The 14542-nt window shown below is 31.4% G+C and overlaps 1 protein-coding gene across 1 annotated transcript; it reads left to right on the top strand.

Annotated features, from left to right (window-relative positions):
* The first annotated feature begins 3400 nt into the window (after positions 1–3400).
* On the top strand, positions 3401–9365 carry LOC7478711 (dihydrolipoyllysine-residue succinyltransferase component of 2-oxoglutarate dehydrogenase complex 2, mitochondrial). Its single transcript, XM_002300294.4, has 15 exons — positions 3401–3533; positions 3642–3726; positions 3837–3902; positions 4028–4091; positions 4222–4249; positions 4791–4861; positions 5508–5582; positions 5692–5747; positions 5847–5891; positions 5998–6270; positions 6359–6453; positions 6752–6842; positions 6947–7057; positions 8049–8243; positions 8871–9365. The coding sequence occupies exons 2-15, from the start codon at positions 3667–3669 to the stop codon at positions 9060–9062; spliced, it is 1422 nt and encodes a 473-aa protein (XP_002300330.3). The 5' UTR covers positions 3401–3533; positions 3642–3666; the 3' UTR covers positions 9063–9365.
* Positions 9366–14542: the final 5177 nt, after the last annotated feature.

The following is a 14542-nucleotide window of genomic DNA, read 5'->3' as shown; positions in this document are numbered from 1 at the left end:
TTTTTAGAAAGTTTTTACGTAATATAATACAATTATTTATCTTTTGATTAAGAAAAAACTTGGTTTTACTTTATAATAATATTGTATGTGAGGTTGCTCATACTCTTGGTTCTTCATTAAACTCTTTAGGACTTATCAAAGATTAATTATCTTTATGACATTTTCCCTTATACTTCTAGTTCTTGATTCTTTATAGTCAATAAATTGGGGTCTTTCATCCAATAACTTTGGTTTCTTAGTTTAGGTAATCATTAGATTGAATGTTTTTTATTAATGTGATTTTAGCTTTTTTAAGTTGTTTTTATCTTGATCATGGGGTCTAGGATTCTTACCCTTTAAAATCACATCACCTAGCACTCAAGGCTTATAAATCACTCTCTTTATAAAAAGATTTGAATATATGAACTTGGTAAAAGTATCCTTGCTAGTTAATGTGATTATTGATGCGAGGTTTCATATACATTCGTTAAGATCATCTTATATAATTATTGATATAAAAAATATTTCATCCATGTATCGTTTGATTAAGAACAACAGTTGTTTACTACTAGTTTTCAAGAGAAACAATGAAGAAAGTCAAAATCAACCATCAACCAATAATATCATGATTCACATTAACATTAAATGATTAAGTTTTATATACAACATAAGTAGTTAGAAGGATGATTTTTGGATATTATAGAATAACACATAGAGCTTTCATAAAAGATGCGCTCAAATAAATGAGTATAAGATATATTAAGATTAAGATTGGATAGTTCTTATCTTTCATAAATAGTTTGAATATCATTAAGATCTTATATTTATGTGAAATTATATATCTTTAAAATTATAAAAGGTTATTTAGCAGCTGAAAAAAATAGTCGGTGCCATATATGCAATTCATTAATAGCTTTCTACTATCTATTGTTATCTTTTTATACGATTAAAAAAAAATGGTTGAATAAAGAAATATGGATTCTAACATAATTGTGCCTATTGTCCAATTTTAGAGCAACAATCATAATTCTCAATTCGACTATTAGATTGAGATGAAAATTTACCAGAGTTTCCTGAAATATTGTTCTATGTTGGGGGTTTTTATTCTAATAATACTAGTGTCTTGAGACATATTTTTATTGTGTCACATGAGTGTGAAGGTGTATTAACAAATCCTTGAAAGAATTAATGACAATGTCTATAAATTGGATCTACTATGTGAGTATAATGTTAGTGCTACTTTTAATATTTATGATCTTTCTTAGGCACGCGTTGCTATCTTCTTCTTATTATTATACGATAACGAGATTGGAAATTAAGGATTGGCCCCAAGCCGAATCCAAGTAAAGTACTAGTGCTTGCTATCAATAGAAGTCTCAGCCTCCTACTCAACACGAGGAGCTTTAACCTTCTGACTCCAAAGAGCCTAAGTTGGCAGTTCACTTACACAATTTTTATTTTAAATAAAATAAAGAAAAAAAACACTTTCTTTAATGGCAAAGCTCAGGTTCCTGACGAGCGGGGCGTGACCCTTCCTTAATATAAATAAGAAATTCAGGGTTCTATTGTTTTGTGTAGGTAATGATTTGAGGTTGAATTCTTTTGAAGAGAGGGGGGATAAACCGATCCAAACTACACTAAATGATCCATTAAAAGCTCTAGAGAGCCAATCACAAGATCAAGGCAAAAAAAACTTAAAGATGCATTCAATGGGCTTATTCAAAGTGTTTGGAGCCAAGGTGAATTTCAAGAAGGGTACACCTTCAACAAGTGATGATCAAACTTTAGTTAATTTAATCTATGTACAAGAGAGAATTTATCCATCTACTTCACGAGCTAATTAATTTCAATAGTTAGAGATTTATTTTTTATAATGCATAATTTTACTTAACAAGCATGATTTTCGATTTGACTATTGGATTGAGTTGAAATTTTACTTGAAGTTTGCAAAGGTCTTCATATATGTTGAGTTAAAATTTTAAGGCAATCGGAAATTAAAAAAAGGCCTTGCAATAAGGTCTAAAAGCTACCATACATGAATTGTATTGATTTTCTAGTTGATTTGAGATTCTTTTTATTTTATTTTATTTTATTTAGATTTTTTATTTATTTTTTCAACATTGTTTATGATGTTTTTACATATTAAAAATAAGGTTATTTAGCTTGTATTTAAGTTTTTTTAGGGACAAACTTTGATTTCAACAATTATTATTATATGTGCGAGGTTTTGCTCATACTTTTTGGTTCTTCATTGAACCACTCTGACTTATTAAAGAATTAACCAGGCTTCGTGACGTCTTCTATACTTCTTGTTCGTGTCTTTTTATATGCATTGGATGGGGGTTCAATTACTTATAGTTTTAGTGTCTTGGTATATGTTATCGTTGTAATAAACAAACAAATTGTAAAGAGAAAATAAAAAAAAATATTTTTATCATCAAAACACAACAATCCTAAAAAAAATGGAAGGAGAAAAAAAAACACATCATATTTCAATGAGAAAATCAATTTTAGACCTAATCTTAACTTTCTTGGGAAGAGTAGATTTGATTATAAATTTCTTGATTTATATATCAGGGTTTGCATTAAGTTTAGTTACCATGATTGTTTATTTTTATTATCATATAATTGAATGAAATAAATTTATTTTCTATGATTTAAATCTCAGATTTTTCTTGGTTTTGAAAAATATGTTAGTAGTGCTTAAAAGTTTTTTTCTGCATTATTTTTTTATCTGGCCTATGACGTAGAGCAATCCATTAATTTAATATTTCTTAAATTACAACATTTTTTATTTTACACTTTAAATAATATAATTTTTTGAATATATCTTTGTTGAGAGATGGATGAAAATGGCATAAAAATCCTCATGATTGGTTTTTTTTTACCTTCTATATCAACAATAAAAATATGTTTATAAAGGAAAAGAAAGGAATTGAAAGGATTTTTATGTACTATTTAGTCAATTTAACCCGGATAAAGAAGGCTAATAAAATATCGGACTATTTAAGATGAACAATAAGAGATTTCTAGTTTATTTTCTTAATCAATGGACACATTTGTTTTTCCCTCAAGTATATTTTTTTCATTTTCAATTTAGGTGTAGTTTATTTTTGTGGTGATAAAGTATTTTTATAAAAAAATAAATTTTTTTGATATTTTTAAATTATTTTAATATATTGAAGTTAATAATAAATTTTAAAAAATAATAATACAATATTATTTTAATATATTGTTAAATAAAAAAATTTAAAAAACAATTGTTATTTAATACAGACATCAGACGTGCAGCCCTTTTTGGAAGAGTAAAGGACAAAAGTATACAATAATACACCGTAAGTCCTCAATCGAGCCAATTTTGACTTGTGTAACCAATAAAAAGGCGACACGCAAGCAAACTGAAACTGCATTACGTGCTTTAAATCAACTTTGCAGCCTTGTCTTTCATTACTCAGAAGCCAAACCCTACAAAGTACAAACAACACACTTCTCTCTCGTTTCAGAGACTCGCGCTCGCTGGCTCACTCACCCCCTGCTGACGTTTTTCTAATCAGGTCAAAATCTGTCATAACATGAAAATAATTTTGTAAAAGAAGATTGTCTCTTTTTTATTTTTTGTTTAACAGTTTTTATCTTTATTTTTATCTTTTGAAAAAAAGCAGATAGAGATCGAAAGAATCCAACAAGATGTTTGGGGTTATAAGAAGAAGAGTCGCTAATGGAGGCTTGTCTTCGTCGTCATCTGCGGTTAGAAAATTAATGTTTTTTTTTTTTATTTACTATATTTATTCATCTATTTATTTGCTAATTTATATTATTGATATGAAATTTCTTTGTGTGATATGCCTCTTCATCAGATTTTGAGGCAGTCATTACAAACTATTCGACCTGCGCCTTCGTCTACCTCTAGAGTCTCCGACGAGGTATTGATGACTTTCATTTTTTTTATATATTATGGTAGAAAATAGCTGTGTGTGTGTGTTTATATATATATATATATATATATATATATTTATAATTTCAATAATGCTATCTTGTGTGTCAACAGATTTTAACTCATGCCAGAGGATTTGAACATGTTCGGAAATTCAGTTGCTTTGTTTCTCCCCGAGGTATTATTTCATACTAGGTGTGGCGTTTTGTTACCTTCTTAAGCATAATAATAATAATATCAACAATAATAGTTTGTCATTAATCATGTTTTTTTTTTCTTTTCTTTTTTGGTTTTTTTGTTATTTACAGGCAGGGCAATTAGTTCAAGGCCCGTGAGGTTAGTGATGTTCTATTTCTTTGCTTTGAAGAAACTATATCAGGACTAGCGTTTCTAGGATCAGAATTTAGGATCAGAAAAGCAGTAACTGGATGACACCTGTGAAACCATGCTAAGCTTATCGTTTGATTGTGGACCATTTAAGTGAATAAATAGAAATGTTCTCGTTTGATTGTCTATGTCGTTTCCTTTTCTAAACCTTTTACCAATCTTACTTTACCTTTTATACCTCAAGGTTGAAATACATACACCCTTGGCGAGACTCTTGCACTTAAATGATAGTGGCCTGAGGGGGTGCTCTAATTCATTTTACCTGCTTTATGTCAGTATAGAACTAGATTTCCCATCTTTTATTTCCCACTGAATTTGTAAATTGGAGAATGCTTGTCCTTTCTAACTATCCAATAAAGATGTAGATTAGGTTGGTGAAAATGATGAAGAATTTTTATCCTAATTAGAGTTGTTTGCTGTTTATTGTGTAGCTGCATTGCAGTGCTCTCTCTCTCCTGCTTATTTTTTTTTAATTTTTTTCGTTACGCAGAGAAGTTGTTTCCAACATGGAGCTCGCCTCCAGCAAGAAAACTTGGAGTAGGCCATTTTCTTCAGACACTGGTGTGTTATTGACTGGACTCTATGGATTCCCTTCATTTGTGCCTTACACATTGCTCTGTAATATCTCTATGTGTGTGCACTGGTGCACAATTTATTGGTGAAGGAGACATTGCATGATTCTAGTCCTCACTGGACTATTCAATCCCTATGGCTTTATAATTGTTAATTTCAATCACTTATCTAGGATATTAGCATTCTAGCTCTTTTGTGAGTCTTTCCCGAATAGCTTTGAAGTTGCTTCTAACAAAGAATGCAGTTTAAAGCTCTTGCTGTGGAGTTTTATCATGGGAAAACATAATTAATGGAAAATTTTGAATCAAAGTACTGTCATAGTTGCCAGAAATGTGGTATGCATTTACATTAAATTGTGGTATAGAGGGGTTAGGCTTAGGTGGTATGACAGTTCAGATTGTAATAGCCTTTGGAGCACCTATTTGGCTTGTCACTATGTGTTGAATCTTTCTACAACGGTTGGGTACTTTGTTGAGTTGACCCTTGTAAGATCTTGGATGTGATGAAATGGATGGATTGCTTCAATTTAGTTTTTATCTTTGAAGAGGACCCTGCAGCTATTTTTATTGCAGTTATATCATAAATTAAAGCTTTGCTATATCTTGCTTTATGATAATTCCGTGTTCTGATGTAGGGGATTTGGTTGATGCTGTTGTTCCTTTTATGGGTGAATCCATCACTGATGGCACTCTAGCAAAATTCTTAAAGAGTATGTCTTACCAGTAATAATTTCTCATTTCTGTTGTTTGCAAACAACATTTTGTCCTTTATGTAATTGCAAGTTCCTGATTTTGTTGAATATGATATACTGAGAGCAGATCCTGGTGATAGTGTAGAAGTTGATGAGGCAATTGCTCAAATTGAGACAGATAAGGTGTTGTCCTCAACATGCTTTTCCTCCCCTGCTTTCTGACACATGTAATAGAAAATTTGTTGTGCGTTTCTAATACTTGTAACGTCAACTTATGTTCAGGTGACAATTGATGTTGCTAGTCCAGAAGCAGGTGTGATAAAAGAGGTAATACATATATTTTTTTTTATGATAGTTTTATGTTCTTGTGGGAGGAGGTTTGATGATTGAGGTTGCAAATTTTAATTGAACTGTTGTGCATGATTTTTGGCAGTATATAGCCAAGGAAGGGGATACTGTTGAACCAGGTGCCAAGATTGCTGTCATTTCAAAGTCTGGTGAAGGTGTAGCTCATGTTGCTCCATCTGAGAATATATCACAGAAAGCTGCACCTAAGCAATCTGCTTCTCAAACGAAGGATGAAGAAAAGCAAAAGCCTAAGGTTGAAGCTAGACCTGTCCCAGAAAAGCCTAAAACTCCAGCAACACCACCTCCTAAACGCTCTGCTACAGAACCCCAGCTTCCTCCTAAGGAAAGGGAAAGAAGAGTAAGTTTGTTGTCTTTTGTCATTATATATTAGGGAATGTTCCTTGAGATTTGTTCTATTAGTGTCTCAATTTCTTCTTTGATTACAGGTTCCTATGACAAGACTTCGGAAAAGGGTTGCAACCCGATTGAAGGACTCTCAGAACACATTTGCTATGTTGACAACATTCAATGAAGTTGATATGTGAGTTCAATTTGATTTTGACGTTTCATTGCTTATATCACTATTGTTATAGCTATAACTCTTTGATAATAGTGGTTAGGTCATATCCTATTGGTTTGGCTTTTTGCCAACACAGATGCATGAACTTATTTCTCTTGAGTTTTCCTTCCCTTATAATGCTTCTATCCCAAAGAGAACAGAAAATGGCGCTTTGAAATGGGTGGATTAGTTCCTGAACTTTACCCCACAAAATAACATTACCTTGGATTGTTTTTCCTGCATGCTTGTTTTCCCATCATTGATTCTCTGCTTATTGTAGGACTAATTTGATGAAGCTTCGCTCTGATTACAAGGATGCTTTTGTTGAAAAACATGGAGTGAAATTGGGCCTTATGTCAGGATTTATAAAGGTAAACAATGTGTTATCTATAATTATACAAATAATTTCTGAAATATACTTTTGATCCAACATACGTGGTTTCATTTTCCTTGTTTCCTCTGTGAAATACCTCAGGCTGCTGTCAGTGGTCTCCAGAATCAGCCTATTATAAATGCAGTTATTGATGGGGATGATATCATATACAGAGATTATGTAGACATTAGTATAGCTGTCGGTACTCCAAAGGTTTGTCTTCATCTCTTTAATCGGTTGACTTCTTATTTGTGAACACAAATATGCAACATTTGGTACTTATGGTTTGGTGAAGCTCCAGCAATTATGCACTGGACTTGCTTTCTATATATCTTCATTTTGTGGTGTTTGTAATTAGCGTAATGGGTTCGGGCATCTTTCTTGCTCCTTACATTTTCAAAAGCATCTTTATTTGTATAATTCCTTAGCCTAACTAAATTGTGGGATACTATTATAGTTTGATTCTGGTTGTTAAATATGTTTTTATCCAAAGAATTGGAGCAGTTATGCACATTTATGAGTTCTTCAAAATAATTTTTCAATTACAATTTATTAGGTTGCTAGGGCCTAATATCATTTAATCAAATTTCCCTTGAAGCTGGTCTCACCGAAAGCAACTATTTCCTTGCTATTGGCTATTCAGTGTAAGGATTGTTTTTGTTAGTGAAGAAATGACATGTTTGTCTTCTGTTTGTGATATTTGGGGGTGGGAAGATTTGAACCTGGGTGCTCCCAACCCCCACAGCCTTAGCCTTAAGTCCTTTAACCAGACCAATGCCTCATTGGCATATATATTTGACTTGTGGCATACTACCTGCCATTTCCACAGTAAATACTGCACCCAAGATGTTGAGCACCATGAGACATCGAATTCCCTCAATTACTAGATTGCCACAAGGACACCATCCTCTCCTCTGGAGGTGCCAGTTTAAATGAAGCTTCTGCCATGTTTATCTCTGACCACCTGTACACTTGAAATATCTTTGACAAATATTGTGATTGTATTAAAATATTTGTTCTCCTTGTGATTTCTATGAACAAATAAATAGGAGAAAAATGCTGCAGTTACTTAATTCCTTGTTGGGTTTCACTTTCCTCTGTTATTTTGTTGAAGTTTCAATTATTCATAGAGGTTCACAAACGATAAACTTGTGTGTTTTTTCCCCTTTCGACGTCCTTATTGTAATTATCATGTTTCTTCCAGGGCCTTGTTGTTCCAGTTATCCGTAATGCTGGTAAGATGAACTTTGCTGAGATAGAGAAGGAAATCAACACCCTTGCAAAGAAGGCAAATGACGGGACAATTTCAATTGATGAGATGGCTGGAGGTTCATTTACAATATCGAATGGAGGTGTTTATGGAAGCCTTTTGAGTACACCCATTATCAACCCCCCTCAGGTTTGGCATTCTACTGTAATAATAATTTAAATGAATACACTTGTCTTTTCTGATTGAAACACAGAGCACTAATTTACTACTTGGCTGAACTTGAGATCTCATCTGTTTAAATTAATGCGTGTATGCTTCTCCTATGAACATTGTAGTTCTCCAACTTGATGGTCTAGGCCATGGTTAACAGTATGGACTGGCCAGTAGAACCAGAAAACTGGTGAACCAGCTACTAAGCTGGTCTGGTTTTTATTTGGATCATTTAAGCAAAGAAACTCAGAAAGGCATTCTTAGGTTGGGTTTTAGAGAATCAATCATGTTTTCCCTGGTTAAATGCAGGCTCCGACTGGTTCTCATAGAATATAAAATTTTAAAAAGAGTAAGATAAAACTCTTTGCTAATCCAATCTGGCAATGATTTGAGTATTAGACTAGGAAAACATTGCTGCCTGCCTGAACCAGTGACTCAGTGATCTGGCTTTTCTTGCTTGGCCACTATCTGGTCGGGTCCTGATTAGGCTTGGTATGGACAGGAACACATTTTCTTGGATAAGTGACTGCTGTGCACTCAATTAGTATTTGTATTTTCAGATTTCTTTATGGGTAAAGAATCTTACAACCAATGTTTTTTTGGCAGTCGGCTATATTGGGCATGCACTCGATAGTGAGCCGTCCAATGGTTGTTGGAGGTAATGTTGTTCCAAGGCCAATGATGTACATTGCACTCACATACGACCATAGGCTAATTGATGGAAGAGAGGCAGTTTTCTTCTTGCGTCGTATCAAAGATGTTGTGGAGGATCCTCGCAGGCTGCTCCTGGATGTATGAACATGGATTCAATTTGAAGAGTTTTCAGCCATGCTGACAATAGAACATACTATATTTGACAAGAATAAATACTCTTGAGATGGAAGTTTTGTTGGGGTTTGTTGTTAATTTGACCCTAGGAGCTTTTCATTTGCGGCTTGCCATGATTTAATCTAAAATGAGGAACTGGCTACATGTTCTTATTTTATATTTCAAAATGATCAGCAAACTGCTCTTTTATTTTTATACATGTAAGAGACTCCAGATTCTGGCAAATAGCACGTATAGTGCCCATATATCATGAAATTTATATGTATTTTTGAATTTCTTTGGTCTTTAGATATTCTGGACTTGGATTCGTTGATTTATAATCCAGCCTTTCTGATATTTAAAGCAGGCCATTTTTTAATAGCCATTTCCATCTCCCTGTTGGTTCTCATCACTACTATAAGAGCTCCTGATGACACGTTAATTGGTGGAAACTGACGATCCGTCTTCAGCTGCTGGTCTCAGGTCGATTGAAGGTCGAAGAAAAAATAGGAGTAATCTGGCTGGTGACTCGATCAATTTGCAACTTGTTGAGTTAAGGTAAAGCTTGCTAATTAACTTTTTTTTTTTTTTTAATCAAAATGATATTTTGATTTGTGATCTTGTACTTTGATTTCAAAAAGAGACTGAAGTGAGTGGGTATCCAACGGACTATTTGTTTGCATAAATGAAAATGACAATCCACAAACAATGCCTTTGAATCTACCCGAGGCACTGTCAAGGGTTCGCCGCACTCATGCCAGCTGGCATGCTCGTTCGAAGAATGAGGTCATCGAATTTCTTGCTATGATGCAACTTGGTGAAAAATGAACAACTACTATATATTGGGGATTAAAACCTATTATATATATATATATGTATATATATATATACAACTTAGAACATAAAAGAAAGTCGTAAACATGTTTGTTCAAAGAAATTCTCAATCGATGATTTGGAAGGGCGTCCTTCCAATTTTTCATAAGAAGCCAAAATATAGCAAGTGGTCGCCTAACTAGGAGGGTTCATGTATTAATAATAAAGCACTTAAAAGGAGGTGCATATCATATATAATTTATATAAATACTCAAAACTTATACTCTAAGGTAGGTCATATTCATGAATCCTAATTCATTGTCTTTAAATCATAATCTAGGACAACCATATTCAATGGTCCGTTTTCAATCATTGTTACTCGTCAGTCGTCCCCACATTATCCATATGCTTGATATTTGTTTTTAATAATCATAATTGAATTTAAACATTAATTATGTACTCCTCAATTTATTCAAACAATTCAAAACCCATGCCTTATCTTAATTACTATCATTGATTCATTTTGATATACTTAACTTGTGCCTTGAGGCGTACTTTAGCCTCCCTTTATTGCAGCCAACTTATTTTTAAATCATAGTCCTCATATGAAGGCATCTTCATATATAGTCCAACCTTGAAGGCATAAAACCTATAAAACCCAACCCTAAAGGCATAACAATTATATAATCCTGCCCCTAAAGGTATAATATTTAAATATTCCTGCTTTGAAGGCATAACATTTATATAATCCTACCTCGAAGATATATAATTACATAATTTTTCTGTGAAGGCATACCATTTATAATATCCTACCCTGAAGGCATAATACTTACGAGATTCCTTTTTTTTTTTAATTAATAGCCCCTCGCTCATGCTATCAACTTAATTCTTTTTAAATTAATAGCTCCCACTCATGCGAATGACTTAATTCTTTTTAAATCAATAGCCCCCCTATTCATGCGCCTAATTAATTATTTTCACAAGTCATTAGCCCCTGCTGGTGCGACTGACTTATTCTTTTCATATTATGTGTAACACACTTTGTTTACTCATTGTTTTCTTATACAAGTATTGTACCTTGTTCACTCATTGTATTCATGTATGTGTATGTGCACCTCACATTGAATTCACACTCATATACTTCCATCGATTACTCACTCATTTTCTTTCATGATTTCTTGTTTTCTTTCTTTCTTTGTTTTCGTATTTGCTCTCTTTCATTGATATCTCATTCATATTTGATTATTTAGGAGTTATATATATTCTTTGATTATTTTATATTTTTAGTATTATTTTGAAATATTAGTATTTTATATTTAATTTTTAAAAGAGAATTTATTTTATATTATTTTCCTTATGGTTTTTTTTATTATTAGTTATTATAATTTTTTTTTTATTATGTTTGGTTTGGTGCCTATAAATAATCATACTATCTAAGCATTTAAAAAAGTTCAATATTCATTACAAAATAAACTAATCTTTCTTAAAAAATAACAAGATAAGTGGCATGTGCCTCGTCATGGGCCGAACTAATATTTTTTGTAATGTAAAAAAAATGACGTTGATGCACTACTAGTGTGTTTTAAAAATGAAAAACAAATCCACCACTTGAGTTATAGACCCTAGTGGATCTAATAACATGGTTTTATTCAATTATATGATAGAAAAAACAATGACAATAAATGGATTAAATTTTTAAAAAAGTGAAAACGATAACCATATGAAAAAAAGCGATGACCAATCCCTTACAAACTTGGGTAAGGCTGCCAAAACTCGCGGTTGGATCATGTGAACAAGATAACCTAATAGAAATCAAAACAAGAAAAATGACGAAGACTATTTCTTAAAAGAACCTGATTTTGAAGGATAAAATCAAAAAATATAAAAAAAAACGATACAAAAATACCTAGGTTACTCGACCAAACGTATTGCCTAGGTCATGAGATCCGAATAACTCAATTGAAATGAAACCGAAGAAAATTACGAAGTTTATTTTCAAAATGAATAATATTGAAGGATGAAGTTAAAAAAAATAAGTGAAAAAAAAATCGATGTCAACTTGTATTAAATTTTCAAACTTGTGACCCGAGTCACTAAAACATAAACTCCCCATATGGAAAAACCACAAACCCTAGCTTGCAACAAATGAAATGCTGAAGGATGAAATTGAAAAAAAAAAACTCAATTATATAAAAGGATCCAAAATAAAAAAAATAGCAATTAGGAGAGTGAGGATCTAATTTTAAATAAAAGTAAATGAGATGACAATCTAGAATTTTTAATTGAAGGGGAAAGTTAAAAATAAAAATCAAATTCATAAAAGAATAAAAAAAGAGTCAAAATCAAAAGAATGAAGACCATATTTGAAAAAAATTAACAAATCACAATTATGGATCCAATGATGAAATTGAAAATATATTTAAATTTGATAAAAGGGCCAACAAAAAAAAATTAAAATCAAACAAATAAGGACCAAGTTTGAAATATAAGTAAATGATAGGATAACTTTGAATTTCTCAGTGGCCAACGTGAATTTCGAGGGATGGAGAGAGAGAGAAAAAAGAGAAACCATCAATGACATGCCAACACCTAAACCACCGAATCCATCGCCCCATATAGAAGGAGGTACGGTGACATTTACAATGTCGTTGCAGAAGCTGGCGCTTCATCGCTGGACAATTCCTCACATGTCTATGGAGAAGCACAAAGATGCTCTATATATTGGCACTTATATTTCAGGCACCAACTAATTTTTTTAATAATATTTTATATTTATTAATATACCAAATTGCCTTTCAGACAAGTTAATTATAACTCAAAAACCATTTGAAAAAAAAAACCTGGAAGCTAGTTTAAGGACTTTTAGTTTTAGTGTCAATTAAGTAATTTTACCATGCTAAAAAAATAGAAAGATTAAAAGCTTCTGGATGCTATTTTATTTTTATAACTTCTAAGGGTAATTCAGTTATTTAACCGTGATAAGAAATATGAGAAGACCTTTTTAACCGCAATCAATTTTATAATAACAAATGAACCATTATGAAAAGACCATTCTATCCTAGAAACAAGTTTATTGAGTTTTTTAGAAGAGAAAAATGATTATTTCATCGTTGAAATTCATAATAAACTATGTTTTTATCCGTAATAAATGACTGAGCCTTTTTTTTTTTTTTTTTTAATTCTCTGGTTTGGTGGTTCTATATTACATTGTTAAATTACATCAATACATATGTATTTATTGGGTTGCTACACCTAAGTTAAGTTGCGTTTTAATATGTTTTAAATTTTTATTGTTTTTTTTCCCTATAAGTTTAAATAATTGAGATGTGTTTTTTCTTTCTTTGTTAATTTTATAATTATGCAACAAATATTATAATATAATTGTCAGACTCAATTCAAAATCTGACCAAAATTTCAAATAATAAATTTCTATCTAAATGAATGAGTTGACTCAATGGATTAACTATATTAATAAATTCTATATAATATAAATATATTTATTATATGATCGCATCATAAGCACATGGGTATCAAGTGGCAACGTACCTTGTGGCAGGAGTCTAAAGCGCGTATTCAAATCCCACGCATTGCAAGCTGAATGAGCTAAAGGTTAAAAAGGGTTAGTCTTTTTATATTATTATAGTATATTATTTACAACTCACACCATAACATACATGTAAGGCTCTTTGATAATATGCTAGTAATTACTTTTTAATATTTTTTATATAAAAATATATTTAAATAATTTTTTTTAAAATTTATTTTTGACATGAATATATTAAAATAATCTAAAACACATAAAAAAATAATTTAAAACAAAAAAATAATAATAAATTTTTTAAATTTTTTCGAAAACACTTTTAAAATACAAAAATAAACAGACATATAATACTTTCATCTTAGAGTAAAAAAGAAAGAAAGTAGAGAAGGATTAGTGGATCAAGATCTTAATCAATTTAATTTCAAATCTTGGCCAATCAATATCATTCAGTTTTCACATCAATTTAATATTATATTATTTACGACTCACATCATTAATATACATGAACGCTTATTTTATGTTGTGATATTGATTATTTTTTAAAGTATTTTTTGTTTAAAAAAATATCACGTATATTATAGTATATTTTTTTATTTTTAAAAATTTATTTTTGATAGCAGTACATCAAAATAAACTACAAGCATAAAAAAATAATTTAAAATAAAAAAAATTAAATTTTTTAAAAATATTTTTGAAACACCAAAACAAAAGAATATTTTAGAATCAGTCAATCTAATTTCAAATCTTGACCAACTAATATCATTCAGTTTTCACACTAGTAATTGCCGGATTTGTCAGCTAAGTTATATATATATATTGGATAGAAAATAGTAGGTAGTTGGATGCATGATTTGACCATGGATGGGGGAGGCTGTCTAGTTTTTGTTAGGTTTTATGTATATTTAGCTTGCAAAATAATCAAAGATTTTATCGAGGTGGGAAAGCTGTAGAGGTTGTTGAGTAATAAACCTTGAGAGGAGGGAGGGGGCTTTGCACAGACTTGCTTCGACTTGTCTTTGGCCATTTTATATTAATTTCAAGCATGGGAAATGGCAGGTCAAACGCCATTATTTCTTGTGGAGAGAGCAGCGTTCTGACAGGTTCATATTTTCTTAAT

Source organism: Populus trichocarpa, chromosome 1 (genome assembly GCF_000002775.5).
Source record: "Populus trichocarpa isolate Nisqually-1 chromosome 1, P.trichocarpa_v4.1, whole genome shotgun sequence".
Lineage (NCBI taxonomy): Eukaryota > Viridiplantae > Streptophyta > Magnoliopsida > Malpighiales > Salicaceae > Populus > Populus trichocarpa.
The sequence above is the reverse complement of the archived record's forward strand: the minus strand, read 5'-3'. Positions and strand labels throughout refer to the sequence as shown.